A 27,095-nucleotide genomic window follows, 5' to 3' on the forward strand; every position below is an offset into this window, starting at 1 on the left:
GACCCCTGCAGTATAGTAATCGAAGAAACCAGTTCACTTGGCCCTTGCTCCACAAACAAGAACATTACAGGCGGTCAGGTGACTTCTGGTTCGGGATTGTACGATGACTGCAACAACTTGGGCAAGAGAAGACAAGCTGTGAGATGTTTATCAGATCCAGCACGGAAGGCAGCAGGTTATTGTTTGCCCCTGTTGTCACCATATTCCTATCATTCTGCCAGTCAAGTCGCATTTATAAGCTCTTATCACAATGACTCTGTGGCTGCTATTGACTACGATAGATGTCCAATCTATTTGAACTAAGAGTTATTTCTGTCAATTCAAATGAATTGGATGTAATAACAGTCCAAGGCTATGATTAATCACAGCTGTTCACTGATCCCTTGCTACTTCGCACTTCAAACATCGCGCCCTCAATCCATTGTGGATTTTTTTTTTCCCCAATTAAAAAAAAAAAAAAAAAACATATGTAGATGAGCTGTCCCGAGTCGATCGAGTAGTCACACTCTACCTTCCTCTTCCTGCTCTTTGTTGCACAGGGAGTGCACCTGAATTGCTTATTAATGTCAATGATGATTGACTGACGTTTAATGTTTGATCTTGCCATAGATGCCTGGAACCCAAAGCTTCAAAGTGCCGCATGCGTCAATCATCGTTAGACTTGTGAAACAGTTGCTGTGGCAACTAATCGTAAGTGAGCAGCTTAAGTGCACTCATTCAATGAAGCATTTAATAAAGACAAGCATTTTTATACGTTATTCTCGTTTAAAAATAATTCGGTGGGACAGTAACATGCTTAAAATTTATAATTATTACATTTGAAGGGCTTAAAAACATTTATACACACCTATACATAAAAATGTTTTATTAAAATCATACTTTGGGGAAAAAAACATGTCTTATAAGCATCTCTTCCCAATGCTAAATCTGAATACCGTAATTTTCGGACTATAAGCCGATACTTTTTCCCCTCATTTTGAATCCTGCAGTTTATAGTCCAGTGCGGCTTATTGATTTATTTTGGTCAACAGGTAACAGTTTATTTGACAGCAGCTTCATAAAACTGCCGTAAGACCGCCATAATTATGATATGATTATGACACTATCATGGGTATTGATGAATGAATGAATGAATTTCATCCGGAAATTTTGTCATCAACACATCATTTGTGTCCAGCTCGGATCTTTTACATTTATTCAAAAAGTGAGATAATTTGCCGAATGACACAAAATGACATCTGTCATAAGCATTCATTAATGCTCATGGCAGTGTCATGTCATTATTATTATGATGGTCTTATGACAGTTTTATGGTGCCACTGTCAAATAAAGTGTTACCAAATACCATTTAATTAAACCACTGAAACAGTAACTGAAGAAATAATGAACAAAAAACATGAACTTTGATTGTTATTTACATCTGGAGCATTGTAATGCATGCTAGGAGGCATGTTGGACAACAATATTGTTGACAGCAGGTGGCAGCAGAGGTTGACTGTCTCCCCCGAGGGAGCAGTGATGGCCGAATGAAGTTTCTTGAAGTAATGAAGCTTTGCAGCCAATTTATTCAAAACACAAGGTGGTTGATTGGTCTCATAACAGTCTTATGATGCCGCTGTCAAATAAAGTGTTACCGGTTCATATCTTTTGGAGTAAATATCCCATAATACAGTGAAGACAGCTGCGGCTTATAGTCCAGAGCGGCTTATCTATGAACGAAAGCCGTTTTCGTGTCAAATTTGGTGGGTGGCGGCCTATAGTCAGGTGCGCCTTATAGTCCAGAAATTACGGTAAATACATGGAGTTTTTTCTTTTTTTTTGCGCTACTTCGCTGTTTTTCACTTATCGCGGCGGGTTCTGGTCCCTAGGAACCGTGAAAAACGAAGGATCACTGTATAACACACGTGCATGAAAAATAAGTAGGCTATTAAAATGAATGGGAAGTTTAAAATAACATGGGAAATTACAGCTCTTTATCCAAAGATGAAAAATTCGAGAAACTAAATCTTTTCAAATTTAATATACATGATTTAAAAAAAAAAAAAAAAAAACACTTTCTGAAGTCTTGAAATGTAACCAAAAAATGGCTGTGCATCATATAACATCATCAGTTTGGAAGTGCGCCGTATTTTGACTAGCACGCTCGTCGAGTACGCGCACACATAGTGCGCATCATCTCGCATTTTGAGCCAAAAGAGGACGCGCCATTTGCGACACTCACTCGTGGGGGGGGAGGACGGAGGAAGGCTCAAGATGCAGTGAAACATCGAGGAGGGAGGAGGTTTTTGGCTGATTCGTGTCGAAAATGAGCTTGATCCAAGGCGGGCACGACGTCGTCGTCTGCGGCCCCAGAGTGGAAGCGGTTAGAGGCGGCCTCACTGCAGACAACGGCGGCGGGGGGCCGAGGCTCCAGCCGAGCGCGCAGCCTCCTCCGGGTGGCGGCGGTCGGAGCAAAGATGCCCGCTCCCACCACCGCCACTACCATCACCACCACAGCAGCGGCTGCGGCACCTCCATGCTCAAGCAGCCGTCGCACAACGAGCCCGCCGACGTCGTGAGGCGGGCGTTAGACTTCAAGTGCCAGGGCACGCAGTGCTACAAGGACAAGAAGTACCGCGAGGCTATCGGCAAGTACCACCGAGCGCTGCTGGAGATGAAGGGGCTTTGCCGGGTGCTCGGCGACCCGGACGGAGGTGGGTCCAAGTCGTTGCTGGCCGCCATCGGCAAATCCAGCCCGCTGACAGATGAGCAGAAGGGAGCCATGGAGAACGCAGAGCTTGAGTGCTACAACAGTCTGGCCGGTACCATACACTTGACACATTACACAATAGAATCACAATGCATTTGTCCTTAGGCAAGAATATCATTAGAACTACACGCCACTAACTACCATAATTTTCGGACTGTAAGCTGCTACTTTTGTCCTTCATTTTGAATCCTGCGGTTTACAGTCCAGTGCGGCTTATTTGTTGATTTATTGGGTAAATCGGTAATACTTAATTTAAAAGAGGCCTCATAAAACTGCCATAAGATAGTCATAATTTAGACATGACACTATCATGGGCATTCATGAATGCAAATGACAGATGTCATGAAGTGTCATCTGGCAAATTATGTCACTCACTCCATTTATGTCCAGCTCGGATCTTTAACATCCATTCAAAAGTGAGATAATTTGGCAGATGACACAAAATATCTGTCATAAGCATTTACTAATGCCAATGTCATGTCATTATTTTGATGGTCTTATGACAGTCTTATGGCGCCACTGTCAAATAAAGTGTGACCAAATACCATAACTAGCAATGAATGAAACAACCGGTACAGTAACTGAAGACCGCCCCGATTAAAAGACAACCCCCTCTTTTTCAAGACTCAAGTTTGAAAAAAAGACTTTTTGAACACCAAATTAATTTTTATACAGAAAATAATTACAGTACATCTGAAACAAATGATTATAACAATATATTTGAGAGAAAAAGCATGTTATTTTGCCTCATTCAAATCTTAATATCTGAACATTTAAATATGTAAACTAAAGTGCAATCACATTCGTAAATGAATGGCTTCTGGTTTTTGAAATGTAAATAAACCAATCTATTGTGATAAAACAACAAAATTGCAATGACTGCATTAACCATCAAACAAATGAAACAAATCTGAATAAGGAAAAACATTACAATAAAATGATGCAAACTGGTTAAACTTGAGAGTAGCTGAGATCTGTCATGACGGAACATTACTCAAGTTCAGCATTCGCTTCAATATCTGGTGCCATCTAGTGTCGTGAATGGGTATAATGTCTAGACCCCGAATATGAGACGACTCCCACTTTTTCAGTCTTATTTTAATGCGAAAAACACCGTCTTATATTCGGGACAATACGGTATTTTGATTATTAACATCTGTGGCGCTGCGTTGCATGCTAGGAGGCATGTTGGACAACAACAGTGTTGACAGCAGAGGTTGACAGTTTCCCTAAAGGGAGCAGTGATGGCTAAATGAAGCTTTGCAGCCAATTGGTTCAAAGCTTCATGGTGGTTAATTTGGTCTTATGACGGTCTCATGATGCCGCTGTCAAATAAAGTGTTACCGTTTAATATATTTTGGTGTAAATATCCCATAATACAGTGAGGACGGCTGCGGCTTATAGTCCAGTGCGGCTTATCTATGAACAAATTCCGTTTTTGTGTGAAATTTGGTGGTTGGCGGCTTATAGTCAGGTGCACCTTAGTCCGAAAATTACGGTAAATTGAACTATACTCTCCACTAAATCACACTACACTAGATATTACACTATGTTCTACATTTTGACTGTGATTGACGTCCATTGCCATCAATGGTACTCAACGAGCTCAAATAACACTATTCATCATTACACAGCATAATAATTATCACAGTTCCTGATGTTGTTGGGGGTGTGTACATTATCTTTGTATGTATTTCTCGGATATTCATGGCAGGATTTTACTGAAATTTGGTAGGTACATTCCAAGGATGTACACACATTGATCCTTGGAACCCTTGGTTCCAATGCAGATGGATTGCGCACTTACATTTAGTGGGTTAGGAGTTGCCTAGTAATGGAAATGCACGCTCTTCGTCACAGCCTCCAGCCTTTAGTAGCACATTTGTGCTCGTTATTGACTGGGGCTTCCATGATAATCGACAAATTGAAAACTAACCGACAATTATTTTAATGAAGTCAGTGAATCGTTTGGATATGTCGACCTAAAAATGTTCCAAGTAAGTCTTTTCTGGGCCCCTATAACCGTAAATATTCTGTTACAATACACAACAATAAAGTGTACTACACAAGGGCGTAGGTTTTGTCTCAAATGGTAAACGGAGAGAATTTACTGTATGTAGCCATTTATCTACATCGTTACAATGCACAAAGCGCTTTACATAAGCTCACACACCAATGTTGCGGCTGCCGTTCAAGGGGCTGCCAACCCATTGGGGGAAAATTAGGGTCCAGTGCCTTACCCAAGGGCACTTTGACAGTGGGCAGTTGTAGCTGAGAATCAAACCGCTGACCCTTTTGCCCCTGGACAACTCGAGCTACCAACTGCCCCTATCTTAACATTGGGATGGACAATGACAACTTAACCTGCATGTACACATTTGGCTGGGGACGGGACATTAATAAGACCAAACGGATTGGGTGAACGGGGGTCAGGGCCACATTTCTCACGAATATGAACATAATTAATTGATAGGCTGAATCAGGGGTGCTCATTATATCGATCGGAACACTAGTGAGGCTGGCTCGCAGCAATCCCCCCGCCCCCCTAAAAAAGGTTTTTATTATACATAGTTATGATTATATTGTATTGTGTGACCTACATGAGGTTATGCAGCACCATCTAAATGTATATAGTCATGTTGTATGAGCAACATATGAGGTTATGCAGCAAGCACCCCTGTGAAACACAGACTAGGACCTCTCTCTCTAAGCAGCTTCTAGCTCACGTTTTTCTGGTTCTTAAGTTTCCAGCAGAGTTCACTACAGTTTAATTAACATTAACAGTAGAAAATACATAAGGGAGGACACTTCTTTCTAAGCAGTTTCCTACTCGAGTTTTGCAGGTCAGCAAGTTCATACAGTTTAATGTTATGCTAACTCTGATGCAGATCGCACTTTCTGTAGCAAAGTTGGTGGTGTGTTCCCCACCTTCATAACAGTGGTCCTTTTACATTACTTCCAGTTGCTGACCGAAAAAAACTTCTATCACTCCTCTTCGAAGGGGGCGGAATGTTGTTGACATGAATCTGTCGGGCTGTGTGGGTGCATGTCCAGGGTGGGGGTGGGGGGGGTCATCAGCCAATCAAATGTGCTTGGGGGGGTTGGACCGGCACATTCAGCAAGTCAAAAGGGGTCAATGTAAGTCTGAATACAGAGGAATTAACGTATTTTTCGGACTATAAGTCGCACCAGTCAAAAAACATTTATAAGTCGCGCCGGAGTATAAGTCGCATTTTCGGGGGAAATTTACTTGATAAAATCCAACAAATAGAAAAGATATGTCATCTTGAAAGGCAATTTAAAATAAAAATACAATAGAGAACAACATACTGAATAAGTGTACAGTATGATAATGGTAAATGATGCATGAAAGAAATGCAAACGTGGCCGGTATGTTAACGTAACATAGCTATTACGAGTTATTCAGATAACTATAGTATAAAGAACATGCTAACAAGTTTAGCAAACCATCAGTGTCACTCCAAAACACCAAAATAACATGTGAAATGATATATTAATGTGCTAATAATTTCACACATAAGTCGCTCCATAGTATAAGTCGCACCCCCAGCCAAACTATGAAAAAAAACTGACTTAGTCCGAAAAATACAGTACTTCACTTAATAGTGGTAGGGTCAATTCTATCCTTACAACATTTGGGAAGACAATGTAACTCACCTATAAAACTGAACTCATAATATAATGCAAATAAGGTTGCTTGAAAGTTGGTGGGGACAATTTGAGCATCCTGAAAAGTTGGTAGTGTTACGTCCCTACCGTCCCAATGCAAACCTACGCCCTTGGTACTGCACTACATTACATTACACTAAATAACGGCACACTACATTACATTAAACGACTACTCAACGTTATTTATAGAGCAGAAAGAACAGACTTTCTTTCCCTCTGCCTTTGTCCCCACTCAGCCTGCCTTCTCCAGATGGAGCTAGTCAACTATGAGCGCGTGAAGGAGTACTGTCTGAAGGTGCTACACAAGGAGGGCAAAAACTTTAAGGCCCTGTACCGCTCGGGTGTGGCCTACTACCACCTAGGGGACTTCCAGAAGGCCCTCTACTACCTGAAGGAGTCGCACAAGCAGGAGCCCTCAGGTCAAACACATGAACTATATTCTGTGTGATTTGCATGCATACACACATACTGTATTTATATATAATGCTGTTTTATAGCTATGTAAGCTTAATGTATTGGTAATAGTATGCATTTTTTTTAAATTACTGAAATGTAATCCAAATTAAATGTAAAAAGGGTAAAAGGTAAAGTTTCACGAGGATTACCTAAAAATATTAAATGGAAAAATGGTAATTTATGAATGCAAAATATACAGTATATAACAATGAATACATATCATGTAAAATAATGTAAACCATTTACAACAATACATTCAGTCTGAAGTCAAATTTAAAATACAAAAATGTGAAAATATCTTAAAAACAAAAATATACAATTTATAAAAGAAAAATATCAAAATACAATCCAAGCATGAACATACATAGAATACAAAATATAATGAATGCAAAACATAAAAAAAATAAAAGTATAATTTATAAATTTAATTGAATATGGCCATAATACTTAAAATAAAACTGCGAAACACTACTAAAAAGGTGTGGAAAAAGACATTTTAAAAAAATTTTAGGATTAGAAAGGCAGAATACAATCCCATCTAAACGTGAAAATGATAATAGAATACAAATACTAATTTATGAATGCAAAACAGACCCCAAATTCAATTTTTAAAAGTATAATTTCAAATGTATGAATGAATTACAATTAGAAAATTAAAAGTGAAACAATAAAGGACCATATAAACATTTTTTTACATTGTAAACTAAAGCAACGCAAAAAGTCAAAATGTAAAAAATATTTTTAAAAATCAAACTGAGAACAAAAAACCCCCCAAAAAGTTAAAATATGAATGAAAATCAAGAAAAATACAAAACAAAAATATAGGAATTGAACAAAATTTAAAGAAAATACAATGACAGCTTGGGGGAAAAAAAAAAAAGTCATCCTTGACATGAAGAAGCCCGTTTTGTACATTCGCAGATACAAACGTCATTCGCTACATTCAGCTGACGGAGATGAAGATCCGCCGCAGCACTCAGAGGGAAAAGAAAGACGCCGCATAACAACAAAACAAAAACAACACTCCACCACGAACGACTTTTCCCAACTCATCCCCACTTCCCGTCCCGCCTCCTTGCTGTGTGCTGCCCGAACTTGTCATTGTATAGCAGTAAGGAATGTTCCAACGCGACTTGAAACACAGTCTGTGCACTTAGCAACGGTTAAAGGGTATAAATGATCTCTTTTCCCTCACTGCGTCAAAATTCCAATCACTGCCAGTCCTAATGTACTCTGAGGAGGAAGCACAGCATCAAGCACACCATCGCCACTATGAATTATAGAGATACATATCACAGACCTGTACATAGAAATGGAAAAAGAATAATTTCTTGGTGATGAATACCAAAAACAAAGCACTTGGATCACCATATTGAATATGACTAAACACTGTATGTATTGGATGTACAGTATGTTGTCGTTGTTTGTATTGATGGTTGTTGTGATGATTGTTTTGTAATTATTATTTATACATAGAAATCCTGAGAAGAAATGTACAATAATAAAAAAAAAGAAAAAAAAAAAAGCTATTTTTGTGATTATTAATAGAAGTTACCCATACATCGGGTACTAACGCACTTGTATAACTTTCATGAACCCCAATCAGAGGCAAATTTATATAAAAATAATGTAAATAATGTCTGGAAAAAGTATTTTGTGCTACTATCATTTTTAAGATATTTACAATTCTTTCATAGGTCAACCAGCCCCCCCATTTGATTAAAAAAATGGCTAAAAATGGCGTCAATCGTTTAAGCTGTAAAAATGTTAGCGCTTCTATAGTTTTTGAGATACAGTGATCAGTTTTTCACGGTTAATGGGGACCAGAACCCGCCGCCATAATTGGAAAAACCGCAAAGTAGCCCCCCACCCCAAAAAGAAAAGAACAAAAAAAATTTTTTTTTGTGTGTTCAATGTATTTATTTAGATTTAGCATTGAAAACAGATATAATACATATAATGTAATGTTTCACTCCCCCCCAAAGTATGATTAAAACAAAAACGTGTGTGTATGTATATTATATATATTAGGGCTGTCAAAGTTATCGCGTTAACGGGCGTTAATTAATTTTTTAAATTAATCACGTTAAAATATTTGACGCAATTAACGCAGCTGCCCCTCTCAGAGAGATTTAAATGACAGTACACAGTGAAAAGCTCACTTGTTGTGTTTTATGGAGTTTTGCCGCCCTCTGCTGGCGCTTGGGTGCGACTGATTTTATAGGCTTCAGCATCCATGAGCATTGTGTAAGTAATTATTGACAACAATGGCGGGCTACTAGTTTATTTTTTGATTGAAAATTTTATTAAAACAAAAACATTAAGAGGGGTTTTAATATAAAATTTCGCTAACTTGTACTAACATTTTTCTTTTAAGAACTACAAGTCTTTCTATCCATGGATCGCTTTAAAAGAATGTTAATAATGTTAATGCCATCTTGTTGATTTATTGTTATAATAAACAAATAGTCCTTATGTACCGTATGTTGAATGTATATATCCATCTTGTCCATCCATCCATCCATCTTTCCATTCCAACAATAATTTACAGAAAAATATGGCATATTTTATAGATGGTTGGAATTGTGATTAATTATGATTAATTAATTTTTAAGCTGTAATTAACTCCATAAAAATTTTAATCGTTTGACAGCCCTAATATATATATATATATATGAATAAATAAATAAATGTTTTAAACATGTTACTTTCCCACCAAATATTTTTAAAACGTAGAAAAATGCTTGTCTTTATTAAATAATTCATTGAGTGAGTCCACTCAAATCTGTTCACTTACACACAATGAGTTGCCAAAGCAACTGTTTAAGAAGTTACACGATGATTGACGCATGCGGCGCTTTACAGTTTTGGCTTCCAAGCGTCTCTACCAAGATCAAACCTTAACGTCCGTCAATCATTGTTAATTTTAATAAGCAACTCTAGTGCACTGCCTGACCAAGAAAAGTGGCAGGAGCGAAAGAGACTATGTGATCAGATCAGGGCAGCTGTATAAAACACTGCATTTATTTACTCTTTTTTTTTTTTTTTTTTTTTTTAAAACGAAAAAAAAAATCCGCGAAGGACTGAGGGAACGAAGTAGCGAAGGATCATTATATTAATTTCGAGTGATGACGTCATGCAAACCCTTATCTATTGCAAAATGGACCTGAAATGGTGCCATTCAATTGAGCTTGTCTGTGCTGTAAAATTTTTTGTTTGTGCTGCTAGTTTTTTAGATATTGAGATATTTTATCTAGATGCTGAATACCTCTCTGTTATTAAGTGAGTTGGTATAATCCGTCAGCCACGATTGACGTCATCAATCGAAATGAATATCTCAATATCTATAAAACGATAGGAGCACAAACAACGCATAAACCCCAGATATGAGGCAATACACACCCCTAGTAAATCTCATGTTAAAATGTAGTAAATTTCATCTTTCCATTTTTTCTTCTTCATATTTTAACCCCTTCAGAACGAAGCATGCTGCTGAAGGACATGACGTGTTCGCGTCTAAACCAGTAAATACACTGAATTTAGTTGCTATTGCCACTTCTGGGAGATGATTGGATGAAACTACCCATCGAAAACAAATTATGAGGTTTGGCACACCTTCTTTGCTTTCTTTGGCTCTTTGAAAATAGCTGACTAAACACAATTTCAAAAAGGAGAACGTAAAGAGCTCATTTCTCATTAAAAACACATGAACATTAAAAATAAGCAATAAAAGCATGAAATATCGCCGACCAAAACATTTTCACTTTGTTCTGGTGTTTTGAGTGAAAATGAGCGATTTTTTTTTTGCCCAGCAGAAAAAAATTGGGTCTGAAGGAGTTACATTTTAACGTGATAAATGTCATGTTTAACACATACTAGCAGTATAGTCCGGCATTGCCGGGCATACTACTTATGCTCGGTTGTTGGGGCCAAGGTTTGTTTAATCGATACATAAGAAACCTCAAAATCAGGGCTTCCACATGATTTCTTTTTTTTTTTTAAATGTATGCTGAATGGATTTATCGAGCAGTATGGCCTGGCATTGCTCGGGTCAAAATTGGCATTTTCTATGCTAGTTTTTAGAGTTTCAAATTAATTTTCGGCACTAAATGGAGGCCTACAGAGATCAAACCCAACTAAGATCTCTCCCAGACACAAAGTACAGCTGTGTAAAATATCGTTAAAATCTGCGCAGCTGATTCGGAGTCCATAGGGAAAGAACACATACAAGTTTCATCTATACACACACACACACACACACACACACACACACACACACACACGCGCACACACACACACACACACGCACACACGCACACACGCACACACACACACACACACACACACACACACAGTGCCCTCCATAATTATTGGCACCCCTGAAAAAGATGTGTTTTTTAGATTCTAAATTTTTTTTTTTTAATTATTCAAATAATATGGGGCCTTAATGGAGAAAAAAAGAGAAAATCCAACCTTCAATACCCGAAAAAATCCCACATAAAGAAAAAATTATTTGACATCAAATAATGTGTATCACAATTATTAGCACCCCTGGTGTTAATACTTTGTTCAACCCCCTTTTTGCAAAGAAAACAAGGTCTGGGGACTGAGATGGCCATGGGAAGAGCTTGATTTTGTGTCTGGTGAACCATTTCTGTGTAGATTTGGCCATATGTTTAGGGTCATTGTCTTGCTGAAAGACCCAGTGACGACCCATCTTCAGCTTTCGAGCAAAGGGCAACAGATTTTGATTTAAAATGTCCTGGTATTTCAAAGGATTCATGATGCCATGCACCCTAACAAGGTTCCCAGGGCCTTTGGAAGCGAAACAGCCCCACAGCATCACTGACCCACGCCCATACTTCACAGTGGGTATGAGGTGCTTTTCAGCATGCGCATCTTTCGTGGCACACCAGACCCACTTAGAGTGTTTGTTGCCAAAAAGCTCAATCTTGGTCTCACACAAAAATACACACGGTCCCAGGCTTCAACTGGGACCATGTGCTTTGGTCAGATGATTTTCACATTTCAAGGTGGTAAACTTCATATAGTAAAGCGGAAAATTTTTCAAATATCAGCATGAAAAAAAAAACGTGTTACGCTTCACCTTTTAACACGTCACAATATTGCGCAAAAAATTTCACACAGTGCAATGTTTTCCACGTTTTCACTTGATAAATTTATTGGTAAAATGTGATATCGCATCAAAACTTGAAATTAATCTCATTAAGACATGTAATCTATTGTGTTGAAACGTGAAATGTTTATCATGAGGAAAAACTCAATTTTTTTCCTGGTGTACGCTTCTGTGCAGAAAGGAGACAACAGTGAAATAACTTAAATTGTGTTTTAATTGTGCAACTCTCCACTTCACTCGTTTTGTCCAGTACAGGGGAGGGAACATTCATGCACATCAGCTAGATTAACATTTCTCACACACGTTGTGAGTCACAGCAGCAAATGGATCTTATGTTGTCCTTGTGTTATGCGCTGGAGCAAACTTTATACATACTGTAGCATTCAAGTAAACGTGAATGGGGTGAGATGAAGATGACAAAAACAGAAAAATTATGCTTAATTGCATCAAAATTGATTTTGAAATGGAAAATGAAAACTAAAGTATACTTATTTCAGTACATTTTTAAAATTCGCAATAGTTTGTCATTTATTTCAATTGGAGCTCTGTGATGCCATTTTTTCCCGTGCTGAAAAGTCTGAAGGTCCTTGATCCTTTTTTAAATTGGTACTTGAATAACATTTTAATGAATCTCAATTTTCATTTGTATTCTTTTTGATTTGTAGATTTTCCTTTTCAATTCGGGAGCCTCAAGTTATATAAAATCTGCTACATATTTGCGCAACATGTAAATCAGGGGTCCCCAAACTACGGCCCGCCTCCACATTTGGTCCTGCCCCCTGAACAATTCCCCCCCCAAATAGTGTTATTTATTTCCTGGCTTTTTTTCTGTGAAGAACCCAGAGAGGGTTATTTGGTTATTATTATCTATTTCATGAATGGTATTATTATTATTTATTATTATATTATATTTAGGGCTGTCAGACGATTAAAATTTTTCATTGCGTTAATCGCAGCTTAAAACTTAATCGTAATTATTCGCAATTAAAAACCATCTATAAAATATGCCATATTTTTCTGTAGATTATTGTTGGAATGGAAAGACAAGACGTATAGATTCAACATACTTTACATAAGTACTGTATTTATTATAACAATAAATCAACAAGATGGCATTAACATTATGAACATTCTGTTAAAGCGATCCATGGATAGAAAGACTTGTAGTTCTTAAAAGATAAATGTTAGTACAAGTTATAGAAATTTTATATTAAAACCCCTCTTAATGTTTTCGTTTTGATAAAATTCGTAAAAATTTCAAACAAAAATTTAAACTAGTAGCTCGCCATTGTTGATGTCAATAATTACTCAATGCTCATGGTGCTGAAACCCATCAAATCAGTCTCACCCAAGCACCAGCAGAGGGCGCCAAAACACCATTAAAAAACAAGTAACAAATGGACATGACACTGTGCTGTCATTTTAATCTGTTTGAGCGGTCATGTGCGTTAAATGCGTCAAATATATTAATGTGATTAATAAAAAAAATTAATTACCGCCCGTTAACTCGATAATTTTGACAGCCCTGATTATTATTATTTTTTTAATTTTATTTACTTTTGTTCCGTGAAGAATCCAGAAAGGGTTATTTGATTGTGGCTTTCTGAAAAATAATACATTTTTATATTTAGGCACTCCTGCACACTTTTTCTGTTACAAACTGACCCGGCCCCTCATCAGAGAAGGGAAAAGTTATGTGGCCCTCACAGGAAAAAGTTTGGGGACCCCTGATGTAAATAGTAACCTAAATCTAAATAGATAAATAAACAATTAAGTAAATGCTGATTTCAGTACATTCTTTTAAAGTCAAATTTTCGTTTTTTGTTGTTGTTGTCGAATGGAGGACTCATTTTATGACAATTTTGTGAGCTACTTCAACATTTGAGAGTAAAGTGTTTTCATAATCTTGTGGTAAACAGCATCATTTCCCATTGATGAATTGTGATCATCATAAAAGAAAAATACATTTGGAAACAATGAATTTAAAGTGAGATAATGAATAAAAAGATTCAAAAACATGCTTGTGTTTGACCACTCCTCACCCAACACTGGGTATATATGAAGGTAATAATGGTTGTTACCTAAAAGTTGGATGCAAACAAGCTGCTATGTTGCTGCTTTAGTACTAATTTGTGCATTCGTCAAGTGTCGATTACTAAAACGTGAAAGCCAACAAACAGTCAATCGGATGCATGTACATTCAATTTTTAGGGGTCTTGGTGCTCATCGTGGATTCAGGAGTGAGGATTCATTTAGGGGAGACCAGGATTGGTTGTCACAGTGTTGCACAATATTAGTAATGAAATTATATTATCGTGAGCGACAAAAAAATAAAAAAAATCTACATTGTATTCAGTGTACAGTGTCGTCACTTTATGTTTGATTTCCAAATTTGGAAGTCTTCACTATTTTTTAAAGGACTTTTACACAATAGATTTCTAGTTATGAAAGTTACTATTAAAAAGTATGAATACAAAGCTATAGTTTTGATTCATATTCTACAGCTAGTCAGTTGCTTGCAAGCCGTTAGTTGAGCTTTTAGCAAAAATCCCAAATTGGGGTTGGTTGTCACAATTTGGATGGGGACTGTTGTCACACTATCAGAAGTTCAAAGAATTTAAATGTTTTTTATTGTCACTGCGACAAATTTTCCATCAGCTCTCAGTGATGTACAACGTAATAATGGAATGAGAGAAAAAAACTAGAAAATAATAGTAATTTAAGGCAGTAAAAAATGTAGTGTAGTGTATGTTGACGTTCCGTTCTGGCCTAATTTAATTTTGTGTTTGTGTCGGATACCTTTAAAAGAGTGCGATAAACTCTTATTATTACACAATAACCTGAAAAATGGATCTGATGATCTATCCGTTAAAGCAACTTGATATATACCTGTTCTAATTCATTTGAAATATTACAACACTTAAATTTTATTCGGAAGATTCTTTATATTTTAAAGAAAATCCATTTAATTAAATCGGTCACAATGAGAATGGTTGTAACAAAGTGTAAGGCTGTCTTTAAATGATAATAAATTACTTTTACCGAATTAAAAAAATGAAAAGGATGTTAAATCCAACCCAAGATGAGGAGCTTCCTTGTCATTAATGAATGACTATGCCAAGAAGAAGAAAAAGATATTCATGAATGAGTAAAAATTGTGACATCCAATCGCGTTCTCCCCTACTCATTCCATACTCCTGAATTTTTTTATGGACTATCTAAAAATCTCTACGGTGATTAAGGAATAAAAAGTTAATGAGCCTAAGTGTTTAAAAGTCAGCATCTCACCTATGTTCACTGCGCAGCGGCATAGTACTGTCATGGCACTGCCACTCATCCCTCGTGTCCAGCAGGTTGCGCCCCCTGTAAGGGGAGTAAGGCACAGACACCTCCTCCGCAGTAGGGGGTGTCTCAGTGCTGGAGGTGCGTTGCGCCGGGGAGTCAGCGCTCCCGGCGCAACCCCGCGCCTGCGCAAGGAAGGTGTCGCGACGGGGCCGGGGTCGTGCCAGGATGTCCAAGGTTTTGGGGCGCTCGGGGGCGCAGCGTCGGCGGGGGGTGGGCGGGAACACCATGTCAGGGTCCGGGAGGCGAGGGACGGCCCGGAAGTTGTCTGTAAAACCTCAAAACGTTGGAAGGAGGAGACTTAACTCATTGTCAATGGAGACAGATGAGCGAGAGTTGCTCTATGCATGAGCTGGTTTTACATTGACCACACAGGAATTTTAGCATTTCACCACTTAAAACATTCAAAGGAAACAGATCAAACTACATTACTACTTTTGCAAAGACTAACAATTTCATAAATTCAAGGGGACTTGCATTTATTGGGATTTGGGGGAACTGAACCTGTTATTTGCTTTGTGCGCTTTACTTATGGTACAAACGCTTAAAATGATAGTCTACCAATTATTATTGTCTAAGGGGTTGCCACAAATGTTTATTTCGTTAGTCAACTAGTCAATTATTTTTGCGATTAGTCAACTATTCGGCTCGTATATTAATCAGATTACAGTACCATTTTTCATTTAAATTAAAAAATGAAAATACAAATAAAAAACTAAAAGAAAATACTTGTTTTTCCTTTTTCGATTTGCTTCATTTTTCCTCAATAATATAAAATTCATATTATTAGATGTGTACTAGATTTTTATTAAATAAACATTTACTATTAACTCAGTAATCACCATAGACTATGGATGTCAAATCCACTTGAACTTGGAGGGCTAGTATTGAACAATCACATTGCAGTGTCACTGACTAAGATAGACGTCCAATCCATTATGACTTGGAAGTGCTGATTGTTGCCGGCCCCTCCCAGTCAAAACGAATTGGACAACTATGGCCGTAATTGGTAGGAAATGAGTGAATTTATGAAGCATCTTTAAAGCCATTAAAACAGTATAAAGGTTGATGATGTGTTCCCTGAGTGGTCAATGTAAAACCAGGTCATTTTTAGAAACTCTTTCGTCTATCACTGTCAACTGCAACCAATGAGTTAAGCTCGAAACACGTGATTTGGATTTGGTTTTTAAGTAAGCAATGTTCAATGACAATAGTTGTTATCAGCTAGTTGTGGCAGCTTACTTGTCTAATTTAAAAGTACAACTTGTGCTCTTACCAGTGTTCTCCAAGACGCTTTGCTCCGGCAGAGGTTCCAGATTGCCATGCGGGCAGCTCTTTCTGATGGCCCCGTCGGACGGCGTGCGTCGCAAGCCGGCCGACCGCGAAGTGGCAGCACTCGGTACGCAGGGCACATGTGTGGGCGTAAGAGACTGGCGCGGGTTACGCTTGAAGCTCTCCAAATGGGTGTTGATCAGCGCGTTGCAGCGGTGACGGGTGGGCGGCGGCGCCGGAAGGTCCTCTACGTCGGAGCGTAGTAGTGATCGCGTGGACGAGTCCCGATCCAGGGACGAGGACGGCGGGATTTTCAGTGGACTGTCACGCCGGAAGAGTCTGAAGAAAGCGTCCCGCCGTGGTTTGACACCTTCCTCTGGGCGAGCTGGCGACAGCGGGTCGGAGCCCAGCCCGACCGCCGCCAGAAGGACTCCGCAGCCCAGTAGCGCCAGGTCCGTGCGGCGGGCTCCGCTGGGGCTCTTGCGGTTTGGAATACGAACGTCCGGCGAGGGATCCCCGCCCGCTGCTGAAGGGTCGACTTCTCGGCCGGGTGGACGCATGTATGACGGAGCCTCTCCAGCTCCCGAGTTGCTCACGAGGCAGCTGTCTTCATTTTCTGCTCGAAAAAAGAAGATTCCATTCATTTTTGCTATTGTGTTAAAAAATATGAAATGTGGAATATTACATTAAAAACAAAACATTTCCAATTTAATTTTTCTGTAGTTTAAAGCCCTGTAATATAGTCTCAAGTAATCGAAGATTATCTGCCAGTTGAATAATAACAGCAGCACACTTTTTATTCTGATACTTGCATGATGTTAATTAGGAGTGGGAACCTCTTGGTACCTCACAATACGATACGATTTGCGATACAAAGCTCACGATAACAATGATCTGACGATACGGCGATACAACGATTATCGATACATTGGTCAGGAAATCATTCTAGGATATTCTACAAAAAAACAGAAAAACAAGCTTTTGCTGTGAATTGGAATGAGTTTATCACGAGTAGACGTCCAATCCATTTGAACTGGCCCTCCCACTTCAAATGGATTGAACGTCTACAGCCGTCAGTGGCAGCAAATGCCAGGCAAATTAGGTAATTTTGGGCCATTTAAGATCATTTACCTTTTGATTTTCAGTTACTTCCTGTTGATTTTGGGGTATTTTATGGGTCCCTTCTAGGGCTGGGCGATATGGCCTTAAACATGTATCACGATAAATTGAGCAGATTTATCTCGATAACGATAAATGACGATAAATTCGCCCAAGCGGACTGTTATATAATTTGAAAATCTGAATAAATGCATGAAATACAGATTAACTATTTCTTGTTGATTTATTTACCAGCATTCAATTTGATATACTGTATTTAACAATTGTACATGCAGTCTAATTATTAAATTTATAAAAATTAGGGCTGTCAAAATTATCGCGTTAACTGGCGTTAATTAATTTTTTAAATTAATCACGTTAAAATATTTGACGCAATTAACGCACTTGCCCAGCTCAGACATATTTAAATGTCACTAGAGTGAAAGGCCCACCTGTTAATTGTGTTTTGCGGAGTTTTGCTGCCCTCTGCTGGCGTTTGGGTGCGACTGATTTTATAGTGTAAGTAATTATTGCCATCAACAATGGCGGGCTACTAGTTTATTTTTTGATTGAAAATTTAATTTTATTAAAACGAAAACATTAAGAGGGGTTTTAATATAAAATTTCTATAACTGATTTAGAACTGATTTATTGTTATAATAAACAAATACAGTCCTTATGTACCGCATGTTGAAAATATATATCCATCTTGCGTCTTATCTTTCCATTCCAACAATAATTTAGAGAAAAATATGGCATATTATATAGATGGTTTGAATTGCGATTAATTACGATTAATTAATTTTTAAGCTGTAATTAACTCGATTAAAACTTTTAATCGTTTGACAGCCCTAATAAAAATGTATTGTAAGCAATAAGAATCCAAGTATGAACATTTATAACAGCGTGTATGACTTGAACAATGTACATTGTCAAAATCAATATGCCTGTGCAAACATGTAATTGTAACACAAATGACTTGCAGCTTGAACAGTACACTTCAAAAAGACAACTTATTGTTAATGGCTGCTGTGATATAATTATTAAATACAAGTGTTTACTTTATGGTTTAACGGTTTTTTTTCCCCCCCAGTGCATTTTTTCATAAATGCACGCACAATAAAAATAGCTGGGGCCATTTCTCGGTCATTATAAGTTTCGCCGTTGGATTGTACTTTATGCAGAATTCTTTACCATCACAAAAGCTATCAGAGGAATCACACACACAGATACAAAATAACGCCACATAGTAATTGCTAGATGCAGTCCGTGCCCAATCCACTCATTAAGTTCAGCCGTTTCGACAAGGTTAGAGCCTCTATCCGACTCCATAATGTTCATTTGTAGCGTTAGCCGCTAGCTAGCGTTAGCCTGGCTACCAGTAGAAAGCACTGAAAGCACCATCTCCGGTAATCGTGAGAACAAAGGAGGACAGCGGGTGAAAGCCCGTCTGGATGCCACCAAGAGTCTACTAAATGTCGGTTGAAAGTTTGGTGAACCTCCCTTAAGCCACACTCCATCACGTTTTGCTTGTAGCGTTAGCTGCTAGCGTTAGCTTACCGGGCTTTTGTTTGATTGGCTTCCTGATGATCACGTGACTCCCTACGTAAGCACATTCACTGCTTTCTTAAAGGGGAATGAACAGACGAACAACACAGAATCAAAGCGGGATGAAAAGACTATTTTCTTGTTTTATTAATTTACCGAATTTACCGACATGGTCAAAATTACGTCGGTCATCGTTAAGAATTTCGGTGACGGTAAATTTTCGGTTTACCGCCCTGCTCTAGTCCCTTCCTGTTTATTTTGCGTTACAGAACAGAAGTGACGTGGGAATCACCCTAATGCAGGGGTCCCCAACCTATTCCACTAAGGCACACTGTGGGTGCAGGATTTCATTCTTACCAAACAAGATGACAACACTTTTTCCCCAATCTGGTGTTTTACAAGTGCAATCAGTTGATTGCAGTCAGGTGTGGCTTGTTTTAGCAGAAGCCTCATTGGTTCAACTGTCTCTGCTGGATCGGCTGGAACAAAAACCAGGACCCACAGTGTGCCTTGAGGACTGGGTTGAAAACCCCTGCCCTAATGAATAGGCAGTGACTCAAAGTCAAAAGGAAATGACCTGTAAATGCCCCGAAAAATCGGACCGAATGACTGTGAATGCTCTGGTTTGGAATGAACGAACGTTCCTAGTCTAAATGGATTGGGCGTCGAGCACCGTCACTGGCAGCCCTTTTTTTTTTTAATTGACACCTTTTCAAAACGATATCTCTGTTCTTTACAGGAGCATATCGATAACCTTTTGGGATACAAAGTATCACGATACATCACCATTTCGATATTTTGTCACACCCCTAATGTTAATAATGTTAATATCTGACCTAATAGATAATTAATTTGATTTACCAGTCTCCAGGAGGCTGGGCACTCCTGGCACGGCGGGGCTGTGCCTGGGAGAACGGCGCAGGTTGGGGGCACTGCAGGAGCGCTGGCGGCCACCCTCGGCAGCGGGGCTTGCGCTGTCGGCGATCAAGTAAGCATTCGCATTAAGCCTTCTGCTCGGACTAAGGGTTGAGCGACGAAGTTCAATGGCTGAACCACCATTACCTGGCCTCAGCGCTGTGCTCCCGTTGCAGACCGCATGCTCGCGTCCTGCCTTTTTTCCTGGAGCCCCTCCTTTCAACCTCCTCTTCGCCTGCGGAACGAATCCAGCTGCCGCAGCAGCCTTCCTGTGGTGTAACTGGGGGAAAAAAAGATCACTATTACCTCACACTATTTAAAATTTTTCGAGGCTACACGAAGCCCACGTGCTTTGACAGATTCACAAAGTTCGAACAAAAATTCACCGGACGCAGACCCTCCATCAATTTTGCCCCTAACATTCATGGTTGCGCCAAAAACACAGGTAAAGCTCCATTCATTTCCCATAACATTTAAAATATTTCAAAATGCTACTTGTCCGACACTTTTTCACCATAATTCACATATCAAAGAATTCACTAATAATATTATGATCATAATAAGCCAGTTTTTGGGAAAATGTGCGGTGCTGCCAAAAGCTGACAAAAAAAAAAAAAACATTATTTTCAATGGCCCAAATCATTTCCAATGGCACTTTCAACACTCCCAAAAATAAATTTCCATTCCCTTCATATTGATATTCAACTCCAACCTGCAAAAAGTCTGGATTGGAAAAAAAAAAAAATATATATATATATATATATATATATATATATATATATATATATATATATATATATTAGGGCTGTCAAAATCATCGCGTTAACGCGCGGTAATTAATTATCACGTTAAAATATTTGACGCAATTAACGGACATGTCCCGCTCAGACAGTATTCTGCCTTTTAGTAAGTTTTACAGCAAGGCTTTTTGTGCTGTCCAACAGCGAACTCTTGTGGTCGCTTTGCGACATGGTTTATTGTTTTCTTGCTAGTTCAGTATGGCTGCACGACGTCTCGGGCTGACGCCTAAGTTGTAATATTGTGCTTATATGATCCTTGGACAAGATTTGTCCGTAAGTATGGTTGTTGTACAGAATGTACATATTATGTTAGTAAGCGAAATGTTATATTTTTTGTATGAGACGCTTTTTGTTTATGTTTAGTGAACCTGTATAGCGTGCTAAGCTAACGTTGTTGCTAATGCAATGCTTGTGTACTTTTTTTTTTGTAGTTTTATGACGGTCTAAAGAGGACAATGGTTTGAGGCCATTTTATTAATAAATCAGATGAAAAAAGAAGAAGTCTGATTATTAAGGCGTCGTTCACAAGCTGTCTAGCTTTGGAAAAAGTAGACGCTTCGGAGTGAGGACAGTATAGACAGATTTAAATGACAGTAGAGTGAAATGCCCACTACAGTCCTTATGTACCGTATGTTGAATGTATATATCCATCTTGTGTCTTATCTTTCCATTCCAACAATTTATTTTACAGAATATATATATAATTTACAGAAAAATATGGCATATTTTATAGATGGTTTGAATTGCGATTAATTACAATTAATTTTTAAGCTGTAATTAACTTGATTAAAAATTTTAATCGTTTGACAGCCGTAGTTTTAATATAAAATTTCTAAAACTTGTAATAACATTTTTCTTTTAAGAACTACAAGTCTTTCTATCCATGGATCACTTTAATGTTAATGCCATCTTGTTGATTTGTTATAATAAACAAATACAGTCCTTATGTACCGTATGTTGAATGTATATATCCATCTTGTGTCTTATCTTTCCATTCCAACAATAATTTACAAAAAAATATGGCATATTTTATAGATGGTTTGAACTGCGATTAATTCGATTAATTACGATTAATTTTTAAGCTGTAATTAACTCGATTAAAAATTTTAATCGTTTGACAGCCTATTATATATACATACACCATTCCTGTGACCCTTAATTGGCCAAAATCAAGAGGATGTGGCCCAAAATAACACAAAGTAACCTAGCATTTGCCTATAATCAACAACAGGTGACCAGTGAATTCCCCAAAATCTACAGGAGATCAAATAATTTTAAAGATCCCTAAAATCAAAAGGATTTGACCCGCAAATACCCCAGTACTTACAGGAAGTGACCCGTAAATGCCCCAAAATCAATAAGAAGCGTCCCACGAGAGTTTACCAACCAGTAAAGCAAACACACAATTTCTACAGAAATTGCCTTTTCTGGTTAATTATTTATTTATTTAAAAAAAAAATCACATTGGTTTCTGTGTGTGAGTCATACGTTGAATGGCTCGGAGTCGAGGGAGCAGTGGGCTGGTTGGGGGGCTGGAGCTGCTGCTGAGACAACTCCTGCGACGGTCACGTGATGGAGATGCCTGCACAGTGATCTTGTGCTGGAAATCTAAAACATCATTTTCACAATTCAAAATCACCCATTTGTCTACTTTACAAGGGTCAAATTCAGTATCAATTGGACTAAATCTCAAGTAGGAGGTAATTTCTGAAGGGAGCCTAGAAATGGATGCAATAACACAAAATTGTATTTTAAAACAAAATGGTAGACTTCCTGTCTGTTTTCAGGCGTGGCCTACTACTTTGTGTGTCTACTCATGACTAGACATGTGCTGATTACCGGTTTCAAGGTATACTGTGGTATGAAAACATCAAGGTTTCAAAACCGCAAAAATCTTCCGTTATACAGTCCCTAAGGATTACCTATTTTTTGTCATACCGTCCCTAAGGTATTAGCTATTTTTTATGACCCAAAAATGCATGGAGAAATCCCTCGCTTGCAGCTGTAAGGCTCAACCCTCCCCAACCGGTTGTTGCACAGTGTCAGTGAGTCAGCTGTGTGACACGTTGGCTGGAGGAGGTAAAACTCCTGAACTTTTTCCCTCCATCGAAGAACATGAAATAGCTGGTATGGGAACACTTCGGCTACAGAAAAGTTACAGAGGGCCGCAGCTTAGAGGAGGGCCAACCGACATGTAAAACATATTTGCGGAGGGTGGCTGCTGAGGAGGCAATACCTCCAAAATGATTTCACATTTATACAAAATTAGGTTAGTAAACACAATCATGAACGCTTCCCACCAGCTACGAGAGTTAACGCCAGCATGTTTAGTGTGTCTAGCGGTGGTAAAATGTGTTTTTTCCCCTCTATGCCAACGGTCTGTGTTGAGAAAGAGTTCGTGTATAGTGTAAACATGATACGACTCATAGATATGTGCTTTTTTACGGAAAACAAATTAATCTTGCTCTGATGGTAATAATGTTGAGCTGTGGCTTTGGGTCACCTAAAAGACTGCGTATATTTTTATTTTATTTAGAATATTTTGTTATTTTTTATTTAACATTATACTTATATTCCAGTTTGCTAATGTTTTGGAAAAAAATCCTGTTCAATGGGATTATTTATTTTTTTTAAACCCTAGATATCTCAAAGTAACGCATTTTATAGCTGTAATTGCACTACCGTCACACCGCGAGCGAAACCGTGATATTTTGGCTTAAGGTTATCATACCGTCAGAATACCATACCGGCACATGCCTACTCGTGACAAACGTGTCTACCACATTTAATGGTACTAAGTGAAACTGGCTTTGGGGGCTGAATTTTTGAAAATGTTAAACTGAATGCTACTCAGTAAAAATGATGAAGTTTTTGAAGACGAAGTTACCGAGTGGAAGGCTGATTCTGTTGCCATCTTTGATTTTAAGGCGGTGGCGCCGGAATTTTCCCTGGCGGCGTTCGACATGCGGCTTGTCTCGGTAGAGCTGGTGGATGATGATGTTGAGCTCTCGCTCCAGGATGTGAATCTCCCGCTCGGCCAGCTCCTGTTCGCGCCGCCGCAGCGCCTCCTCCTGGCACTTTTGCTGTAGCGCTGCCCGGGTCAGCTCCTCCTCCCACGAACGCAACTCCTGATGCCAAAGAAATGACGTCTTTCAACCACACACACGAGACACTATACTTAATTTGGTACCCCAGCCATTTGTGGTATACCTTCTCCTTGGTCCTAAGTTGATCGAACATCTCTTGAATCTCAAGCTTCCAGTCATCCTGCAACGAGCAAAAAGACTCTGCCGGCATCTCGAAGAATCCCGATTCCTCAATGGCGGTCAGTTGGTCCTGAATTTCGGCAAAGTGTGGTCGGGAGTGAGGGTCGGAACTCCAGCAGCCTGTGCACGTGAAGTGGCAGTTAGATTTTACCTATGCAATTCGGTGTCCGGCCGGGTCTTACGGACTCTCACCCTAAGCTCCCTTCCAATGTGGCGGAGAGCGGACAAGGAGTTGTGAATGGTGGAAAAAACTAAAAGGTTTTTTATCATGATTTATCTTCAATTTGCCCGTTGTTTTGATGCATGCATAATAACATTGTATACAGTCATCAAATAAATATTTTTTTGACCAAGTGTTTGAGATCATTTTTAGTTTTGCATACCAAAATCTCCCTCGATCTGGGGCTCCATGCAAGATCTCACCCCGTGGCGTCAAAATGATAAGAACGGTGAGCAAAAATCCCAGAACCACACAGGGGGACCTAGTGAATGACCTACAGAGAGCTGGGACCACAGTAACAAAGGCTACTATCAGTAACACATTGCACTGCCAGGGACTCAAATCCTGCACTGCCAGACGTGTCCTCCTGCTGAAGCCAGTACACGTCCAGGCCCGTCTGCGGTTCACTAGAGAGCATTTGGATGATCCAGAAGAGGACTGGGAGAATGCGTTATGGTCAGATGAAACCAAAATAGAACTTTTTGGCAGAAACACAGGTTCTCGTGTTTGAAGGAGAAAGAATACTGAATTGCATCCGAAAAACACCATACCCACTGTGAAGCATGGGGGTGGAAACATCATGCTTTAGGGCTGTTTTTCTGCAAAGGGACCAGGATGACTGATCTGTGTAAAGGAAAGAATGAATGGGGCCATGTATCGAGAGATTTTGAGTGAAAATCTCCTTCCATCAGCAAGGGCATTGAAGATGAGACGTGGCTGGGTCTTTCAGCATGACAATGATCCCAAACACACAGCCAGGGCAACAAAGGAGTGGCTTTGTAAGAAGCATTTCAAGGTCCTGGAGTGGCCTAGCCAGACTCCAGATCTCAACCTCATAGAAAATCTGTGGAGGAAGTTTAAAGTCCGTGTTGCCCAATGACAGCCCCAAAACATCACTGCTCTAGAGGAGATCTGCATGGAGGAATGGGCCAAAATACCAGTAATAGTGTGTGAAAAGCTTGTGAAGAGTTACAGAAAACGTTTGGCCTCCGTTATTGCCAACAAAGGGTACATAACAAAGTATTGAAATGAACTTTTGGTATTGACCAAGTACAGTTTTCCACCATGATTTGCAAATAAATTCTTTAAAAATCAAACAATGTGATTTTCTGTTTTTTTTTTTTTCCACATTCTGTCTCTCATGGTTGAGGTTTACCCATGTTGACAATTACAGGCCTCTCTAATATTTTCAAGTGGGAGAACTTGCACAATTAGTGGTTGACTAAATACTTATTTGCCCCACTGTAGGTGCGCCCAGGACGTTTCAATTCAATTTAATTTTATTTGTATAGCCCTGAATCACAACAAGGTTGTCTCGAAGGGCTTTGCAGAGACAATATGATACACAATCAGAAACAGCAAACGAAGCAAAAAAGATGAATAAATAAAGTTCAAGTCCTGGGTATCCCCCATCCTTAGACCCTCCACGTTTGGCTGAAGGCAGTTTAATGTATCACGCAAAGACAACCTAACAGGTGATGATAGATGAATGGTTTAAAACAATTTGCCCAAGCAACGAACCAAAATCAATGTCTGCCCTTTTTTTTTTCCTACGGCAACAAAAGCAAATGTACCGGACACACTCGTAATTACCAATTAGCAAGCAACATTTCTCAGAGCCAAGTAAAGACAGCATAACTCGTAAAGCGCAGAGCACGTCACCGGCCACTTACCCTGTGGTAATGGGTTACTATATTGGTATACAACTACATACTCGACTGCAAACACACGAAAGAATTATTCAGTGATTTCGGCACCGCCCTCTGGGAGTCAGCAAGGTTGAAAAGAATTTTGGCACATTACTTGAGATTTTGCGTTTTTTGTCATCATAGACATGCCTACCAAATATCCTGTTAAGTCAAACTGGCTTAATCTCAACATGTCTTACCCTCCATGATGCGTGCAAAGGGTTGCGGACAAGTGGAGGGGATTGGCAACGCCAGCTTGTTCATGGCCACGCCGTAAGCCACCGCCAGGCCGTCGATGCCCCGGAACGGCACTTCGCCAGTCAGCAACTCCCAAAGCAGCACGCCGTAACTGCAAAAGTGAAATATTGACAATATTTCTTGATTACAAAATTCAAATACCATGTTTTAAATTTCTCATAAGATCTCATTCATTAATCTATATACTTGTTTTAATATATAAAAATTAAAAAATAAAAAAACTCTGGTGATTGATTTAATCTCCCAATCAGCAAGTACTGCTGTTAATGATTTATAGACTTTAGTGCAAAAAACATAAAATAAGACTAGTACATAACACACATCAATGATCTTGAGAGAGCAACATGTGGAACGAATAAGCATTTGCTGAAAATCCTCATTTATCCTCAGTTGAACTTTTCTGCCGCAAATCCCCGTGGCTGCTTGCCCACCTCCAAACGTCGCTACCCTTGGAGAAGGTGGACGAGCGGATGACCTCGGGAGCCATCCAGGCGTAGGTGCCCGCCGCGCTCATCTTAGTGGTGCGCTGCCACTCGCGCGCCAATCCAAAGTCTGTGATCTTCAGCGTCTTGTTGCTCAGGTCATCACACTCAAGCCTCTCCAGGATGAGGACTGGAGGTGTGGGGTGGGGGAGGTATGACCAGGTGGTGGTTCGG

The 27,095-nt window shown here is 39.2% G+C and overlaps 2 protein-coding genes across 2 annotated transcripts in view; one reads left to right on the forward strand and one right to left on the reverse strand.

Moving 5' to 3' along the window:
- The first annotated feature begins 2,134 nt into the window (after positions 1-2,134).
- Positions 2,135-15,390, forward strand: LOC130931499 (tetratricopeptide repeat protein 9A). Its single transcript, XM_057860371.1, has 3 exons — positions 2,135-2,801; positions 6,676-6,858; positions 7,817-15,390. The coding sequence occupies exons 1-3, from the start codon at positions 2,306-2,308 to the stop codon at positions 7,897-7,899; spliced, it is 762 nt and encodes a 253-aa protein (XP_057716354.1). The 5' UTR covers positions 2,135-2,305; the 3' UTR covers positions 7,900-15,390.
- map3k9 (mitogen-activated protein kinase kinase kinase 9) overlaps positions 11,246-27,095 on the reverse strand; it is a 29,351-nt gene continuing 13,501 nt past the window's right edge. The window contains exons 3-11 of the mRNA XM_057860368.1: positions 26,871-27,051; positions 26,382-26,530; positions 24,218-24,393; positions 23,895-24,135; positions 22,496-22,615; positions 20,355-20,487; positions 20,154-20,266; positions 16,651-17,262; positions 11,246-15,651 (exon numbers count right to left, since the gene is read on the reverse strand). Of these exons, the coding sequence (XP_057716351.1) occupies positions 15,317-15,651; positions 16,651-17,262; positions 20,154-20,266; positions 20,355-20,487; positions 22,496-22,615; positions 23,895-24,135; positions 24,218-24,393; positions 26,382-26,530; positions 26,871-27,051 (2,060 nt within the window). The 3' untranslated portion in view covers positions 11,246-15,316. The remainder of the gene's footprint in view (positions 15,652-16,650; positions 17,263-20,153; positions 20,267-20,354; positions 20,488-22,495; positions 22,616-23,894; positions 24,136-24,217; positions 24,394-26,381; positions 26,531-26,870; positions 27,052-27,095) is intronic.

Source organism: Corythoichthys intestinalis, chromosome 15 (assembly GCF_030265065.1).
Source record: "Corythoichthys intestinalis isolate RoL2023-P3 chromosome 15, ASM3026506v1, whole genome shotgun sequence".
NCBI classification, from domain to species: Eukaryota; Metazoa; Chordata; class Actinopteri; order Syngnathiformes; family Syngnathidae; genus Corythoichthys; species Corythoichthys intestinalis.

What these genes read in the sequence shown, in the direction of transcription:
- LOC130931499 (XM_057860371.1), top strand. Translation starts at nt 2,306, where the DNA reads ATGAGCTTGATCCAAGGCGGGCACGACGTCGTCGTCTGCGGCCCCAGA. An exon ending in GTGCTACAACAGTCTGGCCG is followed by an intron (nt 2,802 to 6,675) that starts GTACCATACACT and finishes GTCCCCACTCAG; the next exon opens with CCTGCCTTCTCCAGATGGAG. An exon ending in GCACAAGCAGGAGCCCTCAG is followed by an intron (nt 6,859 to 7,816) that starts GTCAAACACATG and finishes GTACATTCGCAG; the next exon opens with ATACAAACGTCATTCGCTAC.